Here is a 21617-nt window from a genome sequence, read left to right on the forward strand (position 1 = left end):
TGTTAGGACAAGGTTTATGGAAAAGCTTTTGTGAGTGCGTTTGTGACAAGGTTATGGAATTATTATGTACACTTTATATATTGTTTTTTGTACTGGTTCATTTCCTACTATTTCTTGCTTTCTTTATATTTTATGTTTGTGGAATCCCTCTCAAAGTTAACATATACTGTGAAAAAAATATTATGCAACTGATTATATAATCACTCATATAGACTAGGACAAATATTCACTAAGGGTTTTAAAATTGCTTCACTTGTGTGAGGTTATTGAGAAAAAGTATGGCATTATTTATGTGATTGACATGATTGAAAATATATTACTGATTCCCAATGAGGCGTCATATGGACAACTTATTGAATACCTGTAACGTGTTAATAACTCTAGGTGCAGTTGCATGTGGATAACTTATTGAATACCTCTGACGTGTTGAAAACTGTAGGTGCAGTTGCATGTGGACAACTTATTGAATACGAACTGACGTCTTGAAAGCTATAGGCGTAGTTGCAATGATGGCTTCAAAGCATGTGCAATTATTATTTATGTACATTATTATAACAAAACATATTATTGTATATAGTGAAACTAAATATTGTATTATTAGAAATTATATTTCGAATATTATCCGAAATATACGTGTTAACGTGAATTTGGGTTAAGAGGAAAGTGAGTTATGTATAAATAATTTTCATTTTCTCATTTTCTGGGCATTTTTTGGATTTTCGTACAATTTATTACCTATGTCCACAGATTGTTGCACTAAAAAAGCCAAAATAATAGCAAGAGGACACCTGGCGCGATCTCAGCCCGTCACTGATGACTACTTGCACAAGTGTACGTCAGTCAACATGGCCACACCCTCCCATTTTACCCTAAATTATTATTTTATTACTTTTCCTTACAAAAATCAGAACTAATTACACACAAAAAAAAAAAATTATCCGAAAATTGCTACGAACTCATTGACACTCCATCTCCGTTGCTGAATTCTCCGATTCATTGTTACGCATTTTTAAAATTAATTCCGAACATTAACGGGGGATGCTTGTTGAAGTAGGTTATTCAAGTTGAAGTTAACAAACATCAATACTTAGGGTTAAGAGGAAAGTGAGTTATGTAACACAATTTGGATTATTTCATTGCGAGACGAATGATTTATAGGTTCTCCTAGTTTTATGACGTCACAAGTAGGCCGGAGTAATTTTGGGGGCATTTTTACGATTTTCCTACTATTTTTTACCTAGTTTCAAAGATTTTTGAACAAAAGAATCCAAAATGTAAAAGAAGATGACACCTGGCGCGATCTCAGCCCGTCACTTTTCACTACTTGCACAAGTGTACGTCAGTCAACATGGCCACATCCTCCCATTTTACCCTAAATGATTATTTTATTACCTTTTTTCTTGAAAAATTCATAACTAAATACACAAAAATTCAAAATTATTTCCGAAAATTGCTACGAACTCATTGACACTCCATCTCCGTTGCTGAATTCTCCGATTCATTGTTACGCATTTGTAAAATTAATTCCCAACATTAACGGGAGATGCTTGTTGAAGTAGGTTATTCAAGTTGAAGTTAACAAACATCAATACTTAGGGTTAAGAGGAAAGTGAGTTATGTAACACAATTTGGATTATTTCATTGCGAGACGAATGATTTATAGGTTCTCCTACTTTTATGACGTCACAAGTAGGCCGGAGTAATTTTTGGGGCATTTTTACGATTTTCCTACTATTTCTTACCTAGTTTCAAAGATTTTTGAACAAAAGAATCCAAAATTAACAAGAATATGACACCTGGCGCGATCTCAGCCAGTCACTTTTGACTACTTGCACAAGTGTACGTTACCGAACATGGCCACATCCTCCCATTTTACCCTAAATTATTATTTTATTACCTTTTTTCTTGGAAAATTCATAACTAAATACACAAAAATTAGAAAAACGATCTGAAAATTTCTACGAACTTATTGCGATTTCATCTTCCTACTGCATTCCCTGTTTAATGGTTATGCTACATTAGTATTTTATTATTATTTATCCACAATTATTATAATTATTATGATATTACTTTTTAGGCTGTCCATTTGTTAATTATATTTAGTCCAACTTGTTGAAAACAATTTTATTTTCCGTGCGAATAGGCCATTTGTAGTGCTCATCGGTTTCTCTGTTCTTCAATTTGTTAATTTTTTTATTTTTTAGGTTGAAGGGATGTTTTGAAACATAATATGGAAATATACAAGTCATCCATTGTACTCCTTCCACACAAAACAATAGTCTACGTCATTCACTGTTCAACCCCCTAGGTTAAGAAACGTGTAACCAAATCCTTTTGGATATGCTAAGTGGGAAAATGTCATTCCCAAGCACTGGTGAAAAGACACCTATTTACTCCATGCATGACTTTTCGTTTACCAAATATGAAGATTGGGGTCGGTGAGCAAAATATCTGTGTCAGTAAAATGTCATTCCTAGCCGTCTATGATGTAAGTAATCATTCCGCTATATAATAAATATTATACATTTATATATAAAACGGTTTATGACAAAATACCAACATTTGAACAACATTTAAACTGAGCTAGGTATAACGTAGCCAGCCAACCTAGAAGTGAAGAGAAGCAAGTCCACAATGCATCAAAACCGTAAATTCGTACTAAAACTAATGCAAAAATACGTGATTCCCTCGCACAACATACTCACGCAGGATTTTGCACCAAAAAATACTCTCACGGTGCCATTTGCATCGGTTGCAACAAGTCCACAACGCAGGATTTATCTTGTCTTCACTAGGCCAGCCTGGAATAACAAAATACCATTCATTGTTGTTACAAGCGCTGCACCAATTGAACTGAATCTTCCCATAGTCAAACATATCTACGATATGTCTTGCAACAAATGCTCCGCGACATCTTCCTGTCAAAGCATCCCTGGTTCCTTTCATATCAATGTTGTTACGTTGATTCAAAGAACACAAGAATTGTAATGCATCCTCTTTTGACTGACCAATTCCGGACATACCAAGTAGTCCAACTACATATGCCGCTTCCATATGGCCTGCCGTGGCTGCAATGCGCATCCCATACAACGCTTCCACCTTACCGTGCCTGAAAAAACCTTGGAATGCTTCTCTAAATATGGACTCAGGGTTATCGCAAGCCCTGCATTGTTGCAAGAAATGCTGGACCGCAGGTCTGGCACGGTACCAGATAGGATGGTATGGGTACTTTGCCATTGAAATGGTGTTCCACACTTGTGGACTGTTTGCCAAAGTTTGGAACAATGGGCACACAGATGCCATACGGAAGAGATCTTCCGATGATTCGGTTGCCACGTATAACATCACTTGAAACCAAGCGGACTCCGGGATGAAGGCTTGGGGCATATCGAAATGGAGATGCTTCCTTCTCTTTCCTCCAACTGTAGTGAAGTGTTTCGAATTCATTGAAAAGTTTTTGGAATGGAACGATTTGAGGAGTGGCAGAGGGGATAAATGAGAATATTTTGGGTACACGTTTTGTTTTAGCCTCTGTTTATAGTGTTTTGAAAAGGTGTTTGCAGTTGGGGTTTTTCCAAGTTGACCCTTTTTCAAGAAACTGAACCCAAGTGAATTAAAACTGAACACAAAAGAAGGGAAAACGTCATAACGGTGCATACAGAGTCAGACAGTCAAAAAGTTCATTAAATGGCTATTTGCATAGCCATTTGTGGGATTATCCCAGTATCAAATTCATTGATACAAATGTGATGGATTACTGAGTAGTGACAGAAGGTCCCATCATATACTTTTTCATTTTCCCACACCCAACTACCCCTAGTAATGTTATTGAAATGGAACCAATAATGACGGATTCTTATCCAACTAGTTGCCTTAATGAAATATATATAAAATAATAAATTTGAAGCAGTGTCCCCTCATTTTTCCAAAAATATATTTGGTAGTGAAGTAGTTTATATTGCTTTTCGGGCTAAAAGATGTCGCAATGCCGACGGTACAGGTGTCGACATCGTGACCAACCCACCAAATGATCCCAAGAAAAAGAAATATAACTCGATTTGGGCAGAGATGAGAGAGAGCTGAGTGACAAGTTTAGGGTTATGAGTGAAGGGGTATGAATGACAACTATGAGTGAGAAGGTATGAGTCCGAAGAGGTTTCAGTGAGAAGATCTGAGTGAGAAGAGGTACAACTGAGAAGATTCAACATGTCTTCGTCTTCATCTCCCGCTCAAACAAAGAGGTGTCAGTATTGTGGAGCTACAATGGTGCTTCGGGTTTCAAAATCTGACAAAAATCGAGGGAAGCCATTCTGGAAGTGTCTAACCTCCTATGTAAGTTTTAATTTCAATAATATGTATGTGGGTCAAAATAAACCCATGTCTAACTCTGACAGAATTATATTCCATATATGATGCCTGCAATTAGGGAGCCACCAGTTGCAATGGATTCGAATGGGTTGATGTAACCTCCGCTGAAGCAGAACATCAAGATGACACGTATGATGCTAGAGTGCTGAACATGCTGAAGTCCATAAAGGACTTGGTATTAGTTTTATTAGTGTATCAATGTCATTTATTTGTTCTTTTAATGATCATTTAACTGCACGGTTTAAAAGATTGTGAAAGTTCTCCCGCACAACACATGTTGCACGCACCACCAATGAGACCATTTTACCCATTTTGTAATATTTGGTAACTGCATGTATTTCGCATGTTATAGAAACGATATTGAATGTTTCTTGAAGGTTTATTGAAGGTTTATTGATAGTTTGCTGCATGTATATGGAATATCATTGCCCCGAAATTGGATGTTTATTGGGGCCACAGGTATCACTCAAGTAAGAATGAAGGGGGGAAACGGACCTTATTCTTTCTTTTAGTAGGAAGAACAACTGTTAAGTTTAATATCCTATTCAATACGACTTCCCTATGGTTGGTATACTTGGGGACTGAAGTAGATTGCATCATTATTGTGGGCAAGGGCATGTCTATTGTGTGTGTTAAGGGAGTATTGTGTGTATATTGCATGTCTATTGTGTGTATATTGCATGTTTACTGTGTGTATATTGCATGTCTATTCTCTGTATATGGCAGGCCAATTTTGTGTATATTGTATGTCTGTTGTGTGTGTATTGCTTGTCGGTGCGTTTGTGAATTCTTGTTCATTTTGTGTATATTGTCTATGTTTCTACTTTTATACTACTGAGCTGCCGAAAACCTTTCGCATGTTTAGACACCTATTATGATGCAACACATTGCGATTAATGGTGGCTTGCATCAACAATGACATATCACTTTGCAATGATGTAATACACTTAAAAAGCCATCTTCAAATCCCAATTTACATATGCAGTCTTAAAATTCCAATTCAATGCAGTTTGGTTAACAAACATGTAAACGTCATGAAGGAGTTAGCGGTAGAATTCGATAAGGACCCGTACGTCTCTATTGTGTATTTACATTAGTTTGAGAATGGACATTCCCAAAACCTTCTCATGTACCATTTGTCATCTTCAACCAATATCATGGGAAGTAAGCATCTCCCCTTGTTATCTCCGCAGCCAATTTCAACCGAAAAAAAGGCATGTTGTGCGAGGTGCAAGTAGCTAACGGAAGCTTAGCGCTGAAAAGCTCAATGTACTTTAACACAAACATGCCACAATCGCCTCTGAAGCAAAACAAGAACTCGATCAATTAAACTAATGACATTCTAACGTAATTGACAATTGAAAGTAATAAAATTAAATTGCAAGTTGTGCTTACTCATTAGACTGTTGTGGAACATCCACACGCTCTATTGGCCACGGACACCACCAATCTCGGCTGCAATTGTTTGCATAAACACCTTCTTCATAAAAGTCGATGGTGTTGAGAAGATTTGGAAGCGTAATTGATAGCGGGCCGAGTTCTTCCTTTACGATGTCATCTGGAATTAGTGAAACCTTTGAATCGTACACTTTGATTTCACACAATACCAGATCAATCATTACAGCCACCCAATGCTTGTACTTCGTCAACATAAATGGGGTATACACCTTATAGACGGTCTGCCAATCCAACCCACACGGAGGAACCTTCCCATTTACAACGTTTAGTAAACTTTTTCTGATTTTCCACCCAAGCTGCTGTTTTTTTCTTTTATTATCCGCAAAGCAAGTACGAATGTGATTCTGTGAAATACAAAACAATCAATGGTTAAACACCTCCACTAGTGTGTGTATGGAAAATGTGTAATTATTAACGGCACTTGGTCAAGGCCGATGACATACCATAAAAAAAACATCGGTCGTTGTCCAGTCCGCTACTTCTATCGAATCTGTCTCCAATTGTTGTTGTCGTTTCCGGATGAGATACAACCCCAAATCAATGTGCTGCAACATGTTTTTCTTGTCAATCTCATAATGTATGTACATTAAAACAAATGCATAATCAATTACACTTACATCTCCTTTCAGCCAACCATCAGCTTTCACGAGGGAAGCGAAGAATTCAATCTCAGCTTCCACGTTGCCAAATTGCATCACCAAACTATGAATATAAAACAGTTTTAGAACACTGTATATAAAAAATTATATACAGTCATGCTTCTATCTTATAATTGCAAGGGACTTACTTTGGGTCATGGCGCCATTCCCAACAAAGTTTCAGCAATTTCACCAGATCATCATGCGGAATCGCCTTCATTGGGTCTAACATCTTCAGTCCGGTTGTCTGTGCCCCAGTTTTTGGAACCAATTCACTGCCTTCAACGATCTTCCACAAAGGAATGATCCTCTTCCTTTTCCGTAATTGGACCCCTTGTGCCAGAGCTTTACCTTTATCATTCAACCACACGTTCAACTGAGATAGCACAGCTGTAGGTTCATCCAAATCAATGTCCCCGACAGTAAACTCAAGCAGTGTCCCCTCCGTGCTCTCGCCAGTGTCACCCCCAAGCAACATAACTTCATTATCTTCTTTCTCACATTCGTTTCTTTGCACTTCCTTTTCCTCACTTCTTTGTGTTTTCACTTCCTTGCCCTCCCTTTTTTTCCTTTGCAATTTCTCTCCCTTACTGCTTTTTCTTTTCACTTCCTCTCCCTCACTCCCCCGTCTTTGGGCTTCCTCTCCTTTGCTACTTTTTACTTGCACTTGCTCTCCTTCACTTCTTTTCCTTTGCCCTTCATCTACCTCACTTGGTTTTCCTTGCACTTCACCCCCTTCAATCCCCTCCTCTTCCTTTTCCTCTCCCTCATTCCCTCCTCTTCCTTTTCCTCTCCCTCATTTCTATTACTTGGCCCTTCACCCCCTTCAATCCCCTCCTCTTCCTTTTCATCTCCCTCATTTCTATTACTTGGCCCTTCACCCCCTTTAATCCCTTCATCTTCCTTTTCCTCTCCCTCATTTCTGTTACTTGGCCCTTCATCCCATTGAATGTCATCCAATTCCCGATATCCCCTAAATAGATGTGAGACGACACAACGCTTCGTCCTCTGTTTCAGTAAAGCTAGGTCCCTCCTTACTTCCTGCTCAAACTGAGGACCTAAACATTGGTCCAACAGTTTTTCCATCCGTATGACCTTTAAGTGAAGGACGTCTTTTTCCCGCTTTACTTGAAACAACTCGGACCTCAACAAGCTTACCACCTTGTTCAACTGATCAAGATCACCACATGAAGAAGGAATTGACTCTGCCGAGACAACAGCAGGGCGATCCTGTGGCCAACTCCAATATGGCTGTCTCATTTCCTCTTCACTCGGACATAGCGCCCGCAACTGAACTGACTGTTTCAGAATACAAACCACAGTCATATTAAATCATTCAACTTCAAAATTTCATTCAATCTTATCAATAGTTCTAAGGGCTGCAAAACAAACCTGTTTGCTCTGGAAAAAATAATTGTTCAACTTTCTCATCTCTGGAACAGACGTAGTAGTTCTCCATCGCAAAATACGCGGGACAGCGGTCGGATCAACAACCTTGCAGTAATTCAGGTCCACCATTCTAGGAATTAATTCATATACCCAAATCTACACAATTCACAGGACAAAAGTCATTATTTATGTTTTAAATAAAAACAAAACATAACTCACATGAACATTATTACCATGTACCTGGAAAGCATACGTGAAACCTTTAAAACTCCAGCCACTCCTTTGCGCTTCACCACGCTTATCCTTCCTGCCCTTCTCATTTATCCGGCTTGTTCCCGTTACCTTACTTTTCCCCTTCCCTCTTCCCTCTTCATTTTGCAAGCTTTTCACATACTTTGTTGGTGCAGAAAATAGACTGTCTTGGGTTTTGTCAAAGGACACCGAACCCCACGGATACCTGTTGAACGCATCCAAGTCCTCTACAAGGGTCAGGTAATTTAGATTGATGTTCAAATGTTTGTCCCTTCCCAAAACCACTAACTCAGCAAAGTAAACAAGAGCTAGCTTGTAGATGTCATCTTCCTCTGTGCACCTCATAAATGCTTCTTCTAAAGCATTGCATGTAATTCCTTCGTCTATAAAATATCTTTTCTGAAGTCTGCTTACATCACTCCCTCCACTGGAAACTTCAGGCACTTCCCCAAAACGAAGCCCTGTGATCAAACAGAAATCCTGACGACTGAACTGAGCAACGTCACACCCTAATAAGAAACTCAGTCCATCCAAGTCTTTCACACCCTGCCCCGCTACTCTACGCAACACAGCCCCATGCACAATCTGCCCGCTAAACTGAATCTTATCTATATTCAGAAGATGGCCAAAGCATGATGTCTTGAATTGTTCTAATTGTTCCGCACTCAACTTCACTCGAATTGCAGCTAGAGATGAATTTGCATGTGAGCAGTTGTTCACCCGTGACGAATATGCCTCTGCCTCTGGCCATACCAGCTCCACGTTGGATCCCATTTCCTGAAATACAATGTGAAATAACGTGAACACATATACTACCACGTATTTGCACAATCACAACTAGTCAACCAGGCACATTACAAATTTTACAAAGTACATGAGCATACGGATTACTGATCACAAGCTTTAACATCATCAAAGCAATATGACAAAATTTGTGCAAATACCTGTTAATGCAATGATTATGTGAATTACAAACAATTTCACGTGTTTTATTTATGGATCCATACTCGTGTGAGTGCAATGTAGGCACGTTCTGCACTTCACACACATGACAATTATTGTCATCTCATACACAACACAAAATAAATAAATAAGAAATATAGTGGAAGGAAGCAAAGCAAAGCATCTACTCTGCTATCTGCTTGCTAAGCAATTGCCACATCCTTCTTTCTTTCTAGCTTTTTCTTCAGTCACCCACAATCGTCATAGATCAACCTTCATTTCAAATGCTTTGCACTTTTATTCATGAGTTTATTATTATCTGTTCTCATTTCTCATAGGCAAATTTAGTAACAAATGAAATCATATTTATTTCACAAAATATATAAATTCTAGTGCCAGAGCGGTACTGTTCACTCTGCACTGCTTCAAATGTGGAAGGTTTTGAGCGCCTCCTCCAATTTAACACCATTATCTTATTCATATCATTACTGACATGTTATTGACATGTTATTGAGATGTTATTGACATGTGATTGACTCTATTTTCATTCGTTTTTTAACATATACCCAAGCAAAAATTAACATGCAATTGAAGCACAAATAAGAGATGCCAAATCCAACAACATTGATGGTACAAATTGGGGAAAACATTACTCTAACCCTAAACTCAAATTCCTTAAATTACTCATCAATTGCTTTGCACTTCTATTCGTGAGTTTATTATTATCTGTTCAAATGTTTGTCAGGCAAATTTAGTAACAAACGAAATCATATTTACTTCATAAAATATATATATATATATATTCTACCGCCTCTTCTTCATCTGCACTATGCACTGCTTCAAATGTGGAAGGTTTTGAAGGCCTCCTCCAATTCAACACCATTATCTTATTCATATCATTATTGACATGTTATTCACTTGTTATTGACTTGATTTTCATTCTTTTTTTAACATATACCTAAGCAAAAATTAACATGCAACTCAAGCACAACGAAGAGATGCCAAATCCAACAAAATTTATGCTACAAATTGGGGAAAACCATTACTCTAACCCTAAACTCAAATTTCATAAATTACTCACCAAATGCTGGTTATTGCAAGGGGTCTGTGTCGGGTCTTTCTGTTTCTTTGCTCCACAAATGGAACTTACCACTTCCAACGATTACAGCTTCTCCCCTTCCCCTTCCACTGCTTCACCCCTTCACTGATTTGGAATCCACACCTTTGCCCCTTCTACTCCAAATAAATACTTTTTCAGGGTCTGGAGAACGGAATGGCGAATCGTTGCCTTCAACTGTCGTTAGCCGTTGCCTTCATTGGGTATCTCAGACCTCTGGGTTTTAGAGAGATGAGTTCTTTCTGTTCAAACTTCGAACTTGCCTCTTCTTCTTCTTTTTCGGACGTGTTTCCCTCTTCTTCTTCTTTTTGGACGTGCTGGATATTCAATTCGGGTTTCGGTTCCTCACCTACCCAACTGTGAAACTTTATCTCAATTCTCCCCAGCCCTTGGATTGATCTGATGGCTATAAAGTGAATCCCTTATAACTTACCCCTTATAACTTTCCACTCATTGTAGTCTCGGCGAAGTTACATTAAGGGAAGACATTGCATTTGCTCTGCATTCGCTTCAATAGCTTTGAGATTGCCAACGAATTGTTCAACTTCTTTCTTCACGTTCAAAACAAATTACCTCTTCTTCTATGAATTAGTTATTGAAGGCAAGGTTAACGATATTAACGACTTTTCTAGCTTAAGAACACACACCAAATCAAAGTTACTCAAGGCAAACAAAACACATCTTCTAAAGGAACAGAAAAACTGGGAACTGATACACAATAAAATAAGAGAAAGCCAAACCCAAATTCACCAGTTCCTCAAGAGTACATTTTACAAATTAATGACACAAAGGGAGTTTTGCAAATGATCAATACACCAGTAGATTAGTTAAATATAAGGTGCTTACAAAACAAAAAAATCAGGGCAATCATCAAGCTCAGTGGACCTTCCAAATTCACCATGTCTCTGTCAAGGCAGTGATGAAAATAATCAAAATTTCTGTTATTGGAACTTCCGTAGGCTGACACTTGATGATTTACATCACTCTAATTGCTTCAATAGGGTCCCTGAAATGATGACACATACATAGTTGATCAATTAATTTGCTTCTAGCAATCATTTCTCAATTCGGGAATTAAATTTTTTGAGAAACAACTAAAACATGCAGATTAAACAAAACAACAAACCACGTGTAAATTAATTTAGGGAGATTCACTAAATTAGGCAGATCAAAGTACCTTTCATACTCATTTGAAAAATCCTCTTCATAGAAAAATCATGATATCATAAATGCAAACAATTACTTACAGTTTTAGCGAGTCACCATCTCAAGATCATTGTTGGAGTTCAATTACCCGGAGGAAATGCGGATGTTTGGGATCTTAGCAGAAATCTTGGCCCGCTCTCCACTGCCTTCTTCGTAATGCTCTGCAAGTCTCCGACATTTGGTGATGTCAAGAGTCCGCAGTGGTGTTTTGAAGATGAAGTCTGGCAGTGCTTTTAGCAATTCGCAGTCGCCAATTCTTAACTCAGAAAGGCATGGCATGATTGTAATTTCAGAATCTTCTTTGGTCCACTCTTCCACGCCTTCCCACTCTTCCCAATTCGACATGTGGTAAAAGTGGAGTCGTTTCAATTTTGGGAATAATCTGATTCTGAATGAGGTTTGATGTTCTAATCTCAAAAATTCAACACCGACCTTTTTCATTCCTTCGATACCGAATATGGCCAGTCTTTCAAGGCATTCCAATTTCCCAAGAGGCCAAAATTCACACAGTGTCCCCCAAGCAACAGTAAGGAATCTCAAATTGTGTAAAGACTGAATCCAATTGGGCCACGTGGTGCCATTATGTTCCAAAATCTCTAAAGATTCCAAATCTGGGTGCGGTCGTAAGGCATTCAGTATTTCTACACTACTACTACTACTACTGTTTGTCCGCCCTGCAAAATTAACACGGAGATTAAATAGCTTTTTGTCCCACAATTGTGCTTTCTCAACCTCGCTCTTATCTGTCGCATCCCCCCCAAGTTGTATTTCCAGACTTCCCTCAAGGTTCAAGTTTCTCAGATCCCCAATTTGGAATGCTTCATCTTTGTCGCCACCCCATGAACACGCATCTAGTGTTTGCAAACTTGTTAATCTCCCTATCACTTTGGGGAACGACTCCAGAAGACCACAATACTTAACATAAAGATGCTTTAAGTTAATCAAGTTTCCCATGTTTTCAGGCAGTTTTGTAAGGCCAGAGCAGTACATAAGGCGCAAGGTTGACAAATTGTACAAACCACAAATAGTGTCTGGTAATTTCTTCAGTATAGGATTGGAAGACAAATCAATATGCCTCAAATGTATCAATTCACCAATCTCCTTCGGGAGTTCTTCGATGGGATTAAAACTCAAATTTAATGTCCTAAGACATTTCAATTGTAAAATTAAATTTGGGTCTATGGTAGTAATTCTTGAATTAAAAGTTGCGAGCGTACGGAGATTTTTGCAATCGTAAGATGAGATAAAAAGTGGAAGTGGACCTTCAGGAACATATCTCAAGGTCAAATGACGAACCTTATCACCAAATACCTTTGGTTCGCTGGTAGTTTCCTCACCATGATCGATAATCAAACACTCATTCTTGGTGAAAAATTGTACAAAGTCATGCACAATATCATGCATTTTGCAACTGGTAATGGTACCGGTGTCAAAATCTTTCTCAAAATCTTGGAAAAATGACCGTGCCACTAAATTGTCAAAAACTGCATAACCCGTTGTTTCCTTTTCTTTATTCCCTTTCGAAATAACATAGTCTTGTGCCATCCAAAGTTTAATCAAATCATCTCGTTCAAACTGGTAATCTTTTGGAAAAGTAGCACAATATAAAAGGCAACATTTAATTGTTGGGGCCAAATCATTATAACTTAGGAATAGGGGTTGGAAAACTTCTTGCTCGACCTTCTCTAGATCCCATATCTTACTATGCAAAACTTCTTTCCATTCTCCCATTTTTGTCTTATTCTGCATGAGACTACCCAAAGTCTTTGCAGCAAGAGGCAAACCTTTACACTTCTTTACAATTTCCTTACTAATATCTCCAAACTCATGTACATCCCTATCCAAAAAGGCCATGTGATTGAAGATTGACAAACAACATTCATCATTCAACTCTCCCAGATTGATCTTGTTTCTTGTTGCTCTCATCATGTCAGCAACCTCATGTTTTCTTGTGGTCACCAATATTCTGTTGCCTTTAGCACCATTTTGGATTAATGGTACCTTTAATTGTTCCCACTTTTTAGGATCATCGGTCCATACATCATCCAGGACAAGGAGAAACCTTTTGCCCTGGATGGATGTACACATACATTGCAAGACCTCATCCAACTCATTTGAATTTGGGGCGTTTTTACCAATAATGGCTTTGGCAATCTTAATCTCATCAAAAGGGTCTGAAACACAAACCCATTTCCTCAAATCAAAATGGGTTTTGACTCGGTCATCATTATAGGCTAGTTGGGTTAAAGTTGTTTTTCCCATGCCTCCCATCCCGACAATAGGGATGATAAGGAACCCCTTCCCTTCCGCACTACTATCACTCAACAAGTTTGTTATCAAAACCTTTTTTTCATTTTCTCGACCAAATATCTCAGATATATCGACAAAAGATGCAGTTTGAGGTCGTTGAGGTTGTTGAGGTTGTTGAATGCCTAATTCTTTGCTTAGAAACTGGTACTTTTTTCTTTCCTCATAAATCTCAGTTAACTTATCATTCAGATCTTTTATTTTCAGAGCAATGTCATGGCGAAGAATCACCCGACTGACTTTGCCAAGACGAAAGTAACGGGTGAAACTAGAGAAACGTACCTTCTTCTTTGTAACAAGAGCATTTGGATCACCTTCTCTTTCTTGCTTCTCAACTTGTTGTCTGAGAATGTTTGTGTTCCACTCATCCAGCACATCCACCATCTGGTAGGATACATCTTTCAGCTCATCCAACCAGATTTTGACAGCTTGATCCGTCACTTGGCGTTGCTCTGCATCCTCAAGCACAGCTTGAATAACTCGGAGAGTCCGAGTGAATTTCTTAACATCTTCCTTAACGTTCAAAACAAGTTTCACCCCTCCTTCTATGTATTCATAGGTTGTCGAGGCCAACCGTTCTAGCAGCACGTAAATGAGCGCATCAGCCATTATTTTGAGCTTCAGAAAATGGTTGACAGCAGTGTTTATGAACAAGAACTGATTTGGGGATAATTGTTTGTGTTGTGGTGTTCCCTTTCTTCTGCCCAGTTTATATGCTGAGTAAGTCTTCAAGGCAAACTCCGAGTCAATTTTTAAGATGCATAACAGGGACACTATATTTTAAAGTGACATGTTGACATATTATAAAAGAAATATCTAATCTGGGGCTGGTGAATGTGCCAGACTGTCTTTCTTGACCTTACCATACAAGACAAGATTAACGCCTTGTTAAGGCGTGGATGACATCTGGCTTAATAATTGATCGAGTTTTTATACATATAAACTTTTTCCTTATACTGTTACATGAAGCATTACCTGAACTCTACCTACTTGAATAAAGAAATGTATCAAAGATTGGTTGGACAATTGATTTACTTGTCACACACACCTTGTGACATATACTGTGATCTGAACAAGAAGAAGAGGATGAGATTTAGGGATTTCAAGAGAAGAAGGAAGAGAGAAAGCAAGAAGGAAGAGAGCCCTGTAAACCTGTATATCTGATTAGATTGTAAGTGAAAAATGGTAAAAGCACAGCTTTAGTACAGTGCACATCTCCTAATATTACGCTAACAAACTTAACAAATACAGCTCTCTCACTAACAGACTTAACAGAGAGCACGTGAGCTGCACATGATGACTTAACAATTTCTTAACTAAAACACATGGTTAACATTTTCCCTACCCAGCTGAACTCCTCAGTCTAAGATGAAGACAGTGTTGTAAGAAAATGGGACTGTGTAACCCCTTTGTAAAAACATCTGCTATTTGTTCTTCAGTAGGTATATACTGCACAATAAGATCCTTTCTTTGTACCTTCTCTCTCACAAAGTGGAAGTCTATATCCAAATGCTTAATTCGAGAATGGTATACTGGGTTTGAGCTTAAAGCTAGTGCTGATAAGTTGTCACAGTACATAGTAGGAGCATCTGGCAAAAACATCTTTAGATCCAAGAGAACCTGTCGAATCCATGACAAGTCAGCAGCTGTGTTTGCTAGGGCCCTGTATTCTGCCTCTGTTGAACTCCTAGACACAGAACCTTGCTTCTTGGACTGCCAGGAGATAGGATTACAACCCAAGAATACTACACATCCGGTTGTAGACCTTCTAGTATTGATATTCCCTGCCCAGTTTGCATCACTGTATGCATTAAGCTGCCAAGGACCCTTTGTAAAACTGATTCCATACTCTAATGTACCCTGTACATATCTGAGAATACGCTTCACCAAAAGATAGTGAACCTCAGTTGGATTATTCATATATTGACACACATGATTCACAGCATAAGCCAGATCAGGTCATGTAAATGTTAGATACTGTAGAGCACCTACGAGACTGCGAAACACAGTAGGATCAGCCAAGGGCTCACCGTCAGTCTGTAACACTTGAGTGTGTGGCTTACATGGTGTTGCACAGGCTCTACATGAACTCATGCCTGCTTTATGTAGTAGATCCTTGGCATACTTAGTTTGACTCACGAATATGTCACCAGAGGAATTATAGGAAATCTGCAGACCTAAGAAAAAGGTGAGTTGCCCCATATCTTTCATTTCAAACACCTCACTTAAGTCTGTAACCACTCTTTGAATCAACTGATCACTCGAACCTGTTATAATGATATCATCAAAATATAAGAGTAGAATGATAATATCATTCCCAGTATGCTGCACAAACAGACTTGGATCTGAATGTGAAGATTTAAAGCCAAGAGTAGGTAAGTAACCTGTGAATTTAGCATTCCATGCCCTTGGAGCCTGTTTAAGACCATACAAAGATTTTTTCAGTTTACATACAAACTGTGGATGAGTAGAATCTTCAAAACCAGGAGGCTGTTTCATAAAAACTTCTTCTTCAAGATCGCCATGTAGGAAAGCGTTCTTGACATCAAGTTGTCATAGTTTCCATTGGTTCATAGCAGCTATGCTTAATACTAACCTCACTGTTGTGTGTCTAACAACAGGATTGAAGGTTTCCCCAAAGTCAAAACTAGGCTCTTGACTGAACCCCTGAGCAACAAGTCTGGCCTTATATCTACCCACTGAACCATCTGGATTTCTCTTTATTTTATAAACCCACTTACTACCAATAATATTTTTTATCACCTGGACTAGGAACTAAGATCCATGTGCCTTGCATATGAAGAGCATCAATCTCCTCTTTCATAGCTTGCCTCCACTCAGAAGAAAACGAAGCCACCTTAAAACTAGAAGGCTCATCTAATTCCGGAATAGCATGAAGACAGGTAAAATAACCTTGATAATCTGGGAACTCTTTGTTTTGAACTATACCACTTTTGGCCCGAGTAATCATAGGATGATCATTGATAGGAAATAAAGAAACCGATGAGTCCACAGTACTAACAGAAGAAGAGGAAACATTAGAGACCTCAAACTGAAACATAACCTGTAATTGTTGTTCATTCAACACAGGTACAGAACCTGCAGAAGCCACTGGAATATCATCCAACGAAGCTTGATGTTGGATAGGAGATAAAGACCCAGGAGTAGATGAGATGGACTGAGATTGAGAAGTAGATACTTGTGTATCAGAGGCTAGAGACGATGGATCCTGAGAATTAAGAGAAGCTTGAGAAGGCCTTGAAGCCAAAGAAACAATGACAGAAGCTACTGATGCAGTAGAAGAAAACTGAGAAGACTGCCTACATATGCTAGGGTTAATGTGCTTAAAAGGAAATACAGCTTCATCATGAGGAACATGCCTTGAGATTACACATTTTGCAGTAATTCGATTGTAGCAAATAACTCCTTTGTAACCAGGTGAATATCCCAAGAACACGCACTGAGTGGTTCACGGTTGTAACTTATGCACATTATAATGTCTTAGATACGGATATACCGCAGTACCAAATATTCTCAAAGAAGCAAGATCAGGATGATGACCAAATAAACGAAAATAAGGAGATTGATGATGTAAAACAGAGCTGGGCATTCGATTTATAAGATACACAGCATGAGCAGTAGCATGAAACCAAAATTGACCTGGCAAGGCTGCTATAGTTAACAGGGTAATGGCTGTTTCAATAATATGCCTATTCTTCCGCTCTGCCAGTCCATTTTGCTGCGGAGTATACGGGTAAGACAAACGACACACAATTCCCTTGGAAGCCAAAAAATCTGTAAAAACCTTGCTAAGAAACTCACCACCACCATCACTCTGAAAACACTTAATAGCAGCACTGAATTGATTTTGTATCAAAGCATGAAACTGTAGGAATTTGGAGAAAACTTTTGATTTATTGAAAATGGGATAAACCCACAAATATCCAGTACATTCATCAAGGAAGAAAACAAAATATCTGTAACCTTCAACAGATTTGTAATGGGAAGGACCCCATACGTCACTATGAACGGTATGAAAGGAATTTCAGACCTACAATGTCTAACAGGAAATGGAAGCCGATGCATCTTCCCTTGAAGACAAGCTGAACACAAGGGATTCAAATTGGAAGAATCATTTGCACATTGCAAACCAGAGGCTTTAAGCATTGATTGCACCACTTCATTCGTTGGATGGCCAAGTCTGTGATGCCAAATGGACGACTTAACATGTTGACCAAGCAAAGCCACTTTCTTGGATAGGTAATGAGACCTAACCAAGCGTCACGAGCAGTCGTGGTGCCAATAACATACTCAATGGCCTCATCAGAGAGAGTGGCAATGAGCAAACTGAGTAAAGCCTTATTAGCGAGAATCCATTCCTTGTAAGCAGCAGTAACTTCAGATGTAACACCCTCCTCATCAACAATAGCAAAGCGAGGAACAACTTCAGTTCCGTCAAAATGCCCAAACAGATCATAACCCTGAAGAACAGATTCCAATTGAAAACTCCACTTGAGAAAATTATCGTCCCTGAGACGACGAGTAATCATCCCAAGCAAACCGTCAACTTTGACCGAAGAGGAAGAAGAAGAAGTCGCCATTGATGAACAGAAATTAGAGAAAAGACAGAAAAAAAGAAGGAACAATAGAGACAGAGCAAGAGAAGAGCACAGCGAGGAGACAGTTCAGAAAAATCAGAAGCGGATCGAAAGTGTCAAGCCACGATGGGCTCTGATACCATCTTAACAAGAAGAAGAGGATGAGATTCAGGGATTTCAAGAGAAGAAGGAAGAGAGCCATGTAAACCTGTATTTCTGATTAGATTGTAAATGAAAATTGGTAAAAGCACAGCTTTAGTACAGTGCACATCTCCTAATATTACGCTAACAAACTTAACAAATACAGCTCTCTCACTAACAGACTTAACAGAGAGCACGTGAGTTGCACATGATGACTTAACAATTTCTTAACTAAAACACATGGTTAACATGTGAGTGTAGTTTAGTCAGTTCGTGCATGTTCCCAGTAAAGATCATGTAAATGATGTAAGTCATATACTTAGATATTTGAAGTTAGCAACAAGAAAATGACTTATGTTCTCTAAGCATGGGCATTTAAATGTGGAAAAGGTACACCGATGTTGATTGGGCAGGTAGTATCATTGCCATGAGCTCTACATCAAGTACATTGGTTGGAGGTAATTTCTCACTTGGCATAGCAATAAGCAAAAGATGGTGGAATACAGAATAATGGTACAAGGAATCTATGAACTATTGTGATTGATAATGTACAAAATAATGATCGTACATGTTGAAGCGGTAGACATTTCATTAAAAAAATGAAGACAATTAATATTCCATTTGTGAAGACTAAAGACCAATTAGTCCATATTCTGTCCAAGACAATTAAAAAAAAATAAGGTGTGCTACAACTCATTGGTCAAGTTGAGGATTGGAGGTATGTGTTCACCAATTTGAGCGTGAGTGTTAGTGTGAATTCTAAATATAACCTAATTTGTAGTCTCCTATTTGGACTTTATTAGGTTTAATTACTTTACTTAAGGTCCACTTCTCGTAAATCCTATTTGTAACTAGGAGAAGAATACATATTTGAGAGTTTTATCGTATTTGTTTCGACACCGAAATTTTTTCTTAACGTATGCACCTAAGTGAAACTCATTCAGTTTTGCTCCAAAAGGATTCCGTTGTGGACATAAACCTTCTTGATGATTATTAAACCTAAGTAAAGATGAAGATTAAAAGTATATTAAATCAATCCCATTCAAAATTTAATCAACAATGTTGTTTGTGCAAATAATCTCACGGGAGAATATTCGCTTCTAGATCCCTCAACCTTCGACCTTCCTTCTCTCTCTTCCTCGTTTCCTGTAAAAAAGATTGGAGTAAATAGACCACACCTGGGGTGTGTTGGCCAAAGACCCTCCGATGCCTAAGTTAGTTCGAGTGTTTGTAGGAAAACAATAGCTAAGCAAAGGGTACGGAGTTGTATGTATGGTGTGAACCGGGAAGCCGAAGCCATGTGTGGTGGCCGGAGCCGTGTGGAGAAAATATGGAGAGTGGAGAGGGAGAGAGAGCTTCAGGTATTTTTCTCGGGTATTAGGAGTAGGTTTAGATGTACCTTGAATGATGAATGAGGTCGTCTATTTATAGGAGCCTCGGGGGTAGGGTTTCGTAGAGATCGAGTCGGACTTGATAATATCCGAATTAATGATATTATCTCTTAAGAAGATAATATCTGAATTAAATGATGTTATCTTCTCTTTATTAGGATAATATCTGAATTAATGATATTATCTCTTTAAATAAAGATAATATCATATTAATTAAGATATTTATCCCAATTAATTAATTAGCCAGATAAACTGGTTTAATTAATTAATTTAAGAGATAATCTTCTTTTCCACGTGGTGTGCCCTAATTGGAGACGAAAATATATGCTCCCACAAATGCCCCCCAGCTTCTGCGTAGCGCTTGTGCGGTAGGTAGGAGATGAAATTATTTTTTTCGAACTCTCCAACTTTGTTTGGGCTTTCTTCTGTGAGTTGGACTCCTTTTGCAGATCGGATTCTCAATTGGTGTAGGCTTCTGACTGTAGTTGGAGTTGGATTCCCAGTAGGAATGAGCTTGCGATTCCTTCTTGACCCGGGTTGTCCAACTTGTATAAATACATGGCTTCTCTTCACTCTTTCTCACATCGCAAACTTAATTTCTCTACTTTCTAGCTTGAGAAAGATATTGGAAAATTTTGTACTGCTTGTCGAAGAGAGGAGTTGCCGTGCATTCCAAGATAAGTCGAGCACGTATATATTTTCTTCATCTTCTCTTTTTTGGGGTGAGGACCAGCTGGGTAGGACTAGGCTGGTTGACGTTGTGACTGGCGGTCAAAGACGGTTGGAGCGGCGGTGGCCGCTGGTTGCTGCTGAGCGAGTATCGAAAAAAGTTGGTGGTCTGCCCCCTGCCCAAGGTGTTGAGAGATGGAAGCAGAATGGTCTAGTCTCTAATGATCTGCCGGCTGGGTAGGAGGAGTGTTCTGCCGGACCCCCATAAAAAAGGAAGGCTGATGTCAAGTCTTCAATAAATGAAGCTGCGACTTCGCGGGCGAAGGATGTGTCACCGTTAAGAAGAAGCCAAGGATTCCTTCTGTTGAGAAGAGTCAAGTAGGAGTTGTTCCCCCGTCGTCAGCTAGGGTTAAACATCTCGTTGGTGCAGATAGTAAGCAGATTGGTGATATGCGCAATATTCGGGATGTTCCACTCAAGCCTCCTGCAGACAAGCTTGGAGACCATGATCTGCTTCGTAAAGTAGTCCGTGCGCGATCTAGTTCACCTGCTGTGAGGCAATGAGATGCAGATATTCTTCTTCGAAGTTCGGTCTTTTGCACCAGTTAAAGGATGAAGGTCGAACTGGGAGGTCTTCTCATCTACCCAACCGTCATGATCCAGTAGTTGAGTCACGAGCAGTCAAGTGTGGAGTAGATTCAGCGTCGTTGGCTCATTTGGAAGTGAGGACAGCGGCGACCAAGAAGATGAAAGAGTCATCTGCCCGGGTCGAGGGCTCTTCTGCAACGTCAGCGACTAATCCGGAAGTGGACAAATCCGCCCTTGCAGGGGATGCATGCATGCCTGATCTGCTTAAGACGAACTTTCTGTCAAGTCCATCCACTTGTGCTGAGCTGGTTAATCAAATCTGTCAGCTGGCGATCTTGGTCTTTTCTCAAGTCTTTTCTTGGAAAAACAAAGGGAAACAACATTTCACATGCTTCAAAAAAAAGGTGGTGGAAGATGTCGCGAATCAGGCAGGTGGAGCTGCTGAGAACGTGGCTGATCAGACGGATGTGGAAGAGACTGCAGATCAAGGATCTCTTGCTAGCGTCTCGGAGTAGATGAAGACTCATTTATTTCTTTTCAGCTTTTGTAGTCT

The 21617-nt window shown here is 39.0% G+C and overlaps 2 protein-coding genes and 1 long non-coding RNA gene across 4 annotated transcripts; all 3 read right to left on the bottom strand.

Moving 5' to 3' along the window:
• LOC109948986 lies at positions 5356-6985 on the bottom strand. Of its 2 annotated transcripts, XM_020563128.1 has the most exons (4): positions 6444-6985; positions 6270-6371; positions 5764-6170; positions 5356-5668 (listed from the first exon to the last, which is right to left on the bottom strand). In XM_020563128.1, exons 1-4 carry the CDS (start codon positions 6519-6521, stop codon positions 5524-5526), a joined length of 732 nt encoding a protein of 243 aa, XP_020418717.1. In that variant the 5' UTR covers positions 6522-6985; the 3' UTR covers positions 5356-5523. The 2 variants fall into 2 exon arrangements, with proteins under 2 accessions (XP_020418717.1, XP_020418716.1); XM_020563127.1 differs by having other exon boundaries at positions 6270-6985.
• LOC109948989 lies at positions 10874-11746 on the bottom strand. Its single transcript, XR_002271482.1, has 2 exons — positions 11412-11746; positions 10874-11170 (listed from the first exon to the last, which is right to left on the bottom strand). It is a non-coding gene; the product is annotated as an uncharacterized LOC109948989 (long non-coding RNA).
• On the bottom strand, positions 11791-14396 carry LOC18779515 (putative disease resistance protein RGA3; the record flags this gene model as incomplete). The annotated part of the gene is made up of 1 exon (XM_007214247.2): positions 11791-14396. A coding segment is annotated over exon 1 (2496 nt), but the record flags the coding sequence as incomplete, so codon positions are not given.

The sequence above is a fragment of the Prunus persica genome, chromosome G4 (assembly GCF_000346465.2).
Source record: "Prunus persica cultivar Lovell chromosome G4, Prunus_persica_NCBIv2, whole genome shotgun sequence".
Taxonomy (NCBI): domain Eukaryota; kingdom Viridiplantae; phylum Streptophyta; class Magnoliopsida; order Rosales; family Rosaceae; genus Prunus; species Prunus persica.

Excerpts from the sequence above, each read along its gene's own strand:
- LOC109948986 (XM_020563127.1), bottom strand. The coding sequence starts at position 6,521 with ATGCAATTTGGCAACGTGGAAGCTGAGATTGAATTCTTCGCTTCCCTC. Across the intron at positions 6,171-6,269 it reads CGACCGATGTTTTTTTTATG|AATCACATTCGTACTTGCTT; the intron begins GTATGTCATCGG and ends TGTATTTCACAG. Across the intron at positions 5,669-5,763 it reads GTTCCACAACAGTCTAATGA|AGGCGATTGTGGCATGTTTG; the intron begins GTAAGCACAACT and ends GTTTTGCTTCAG.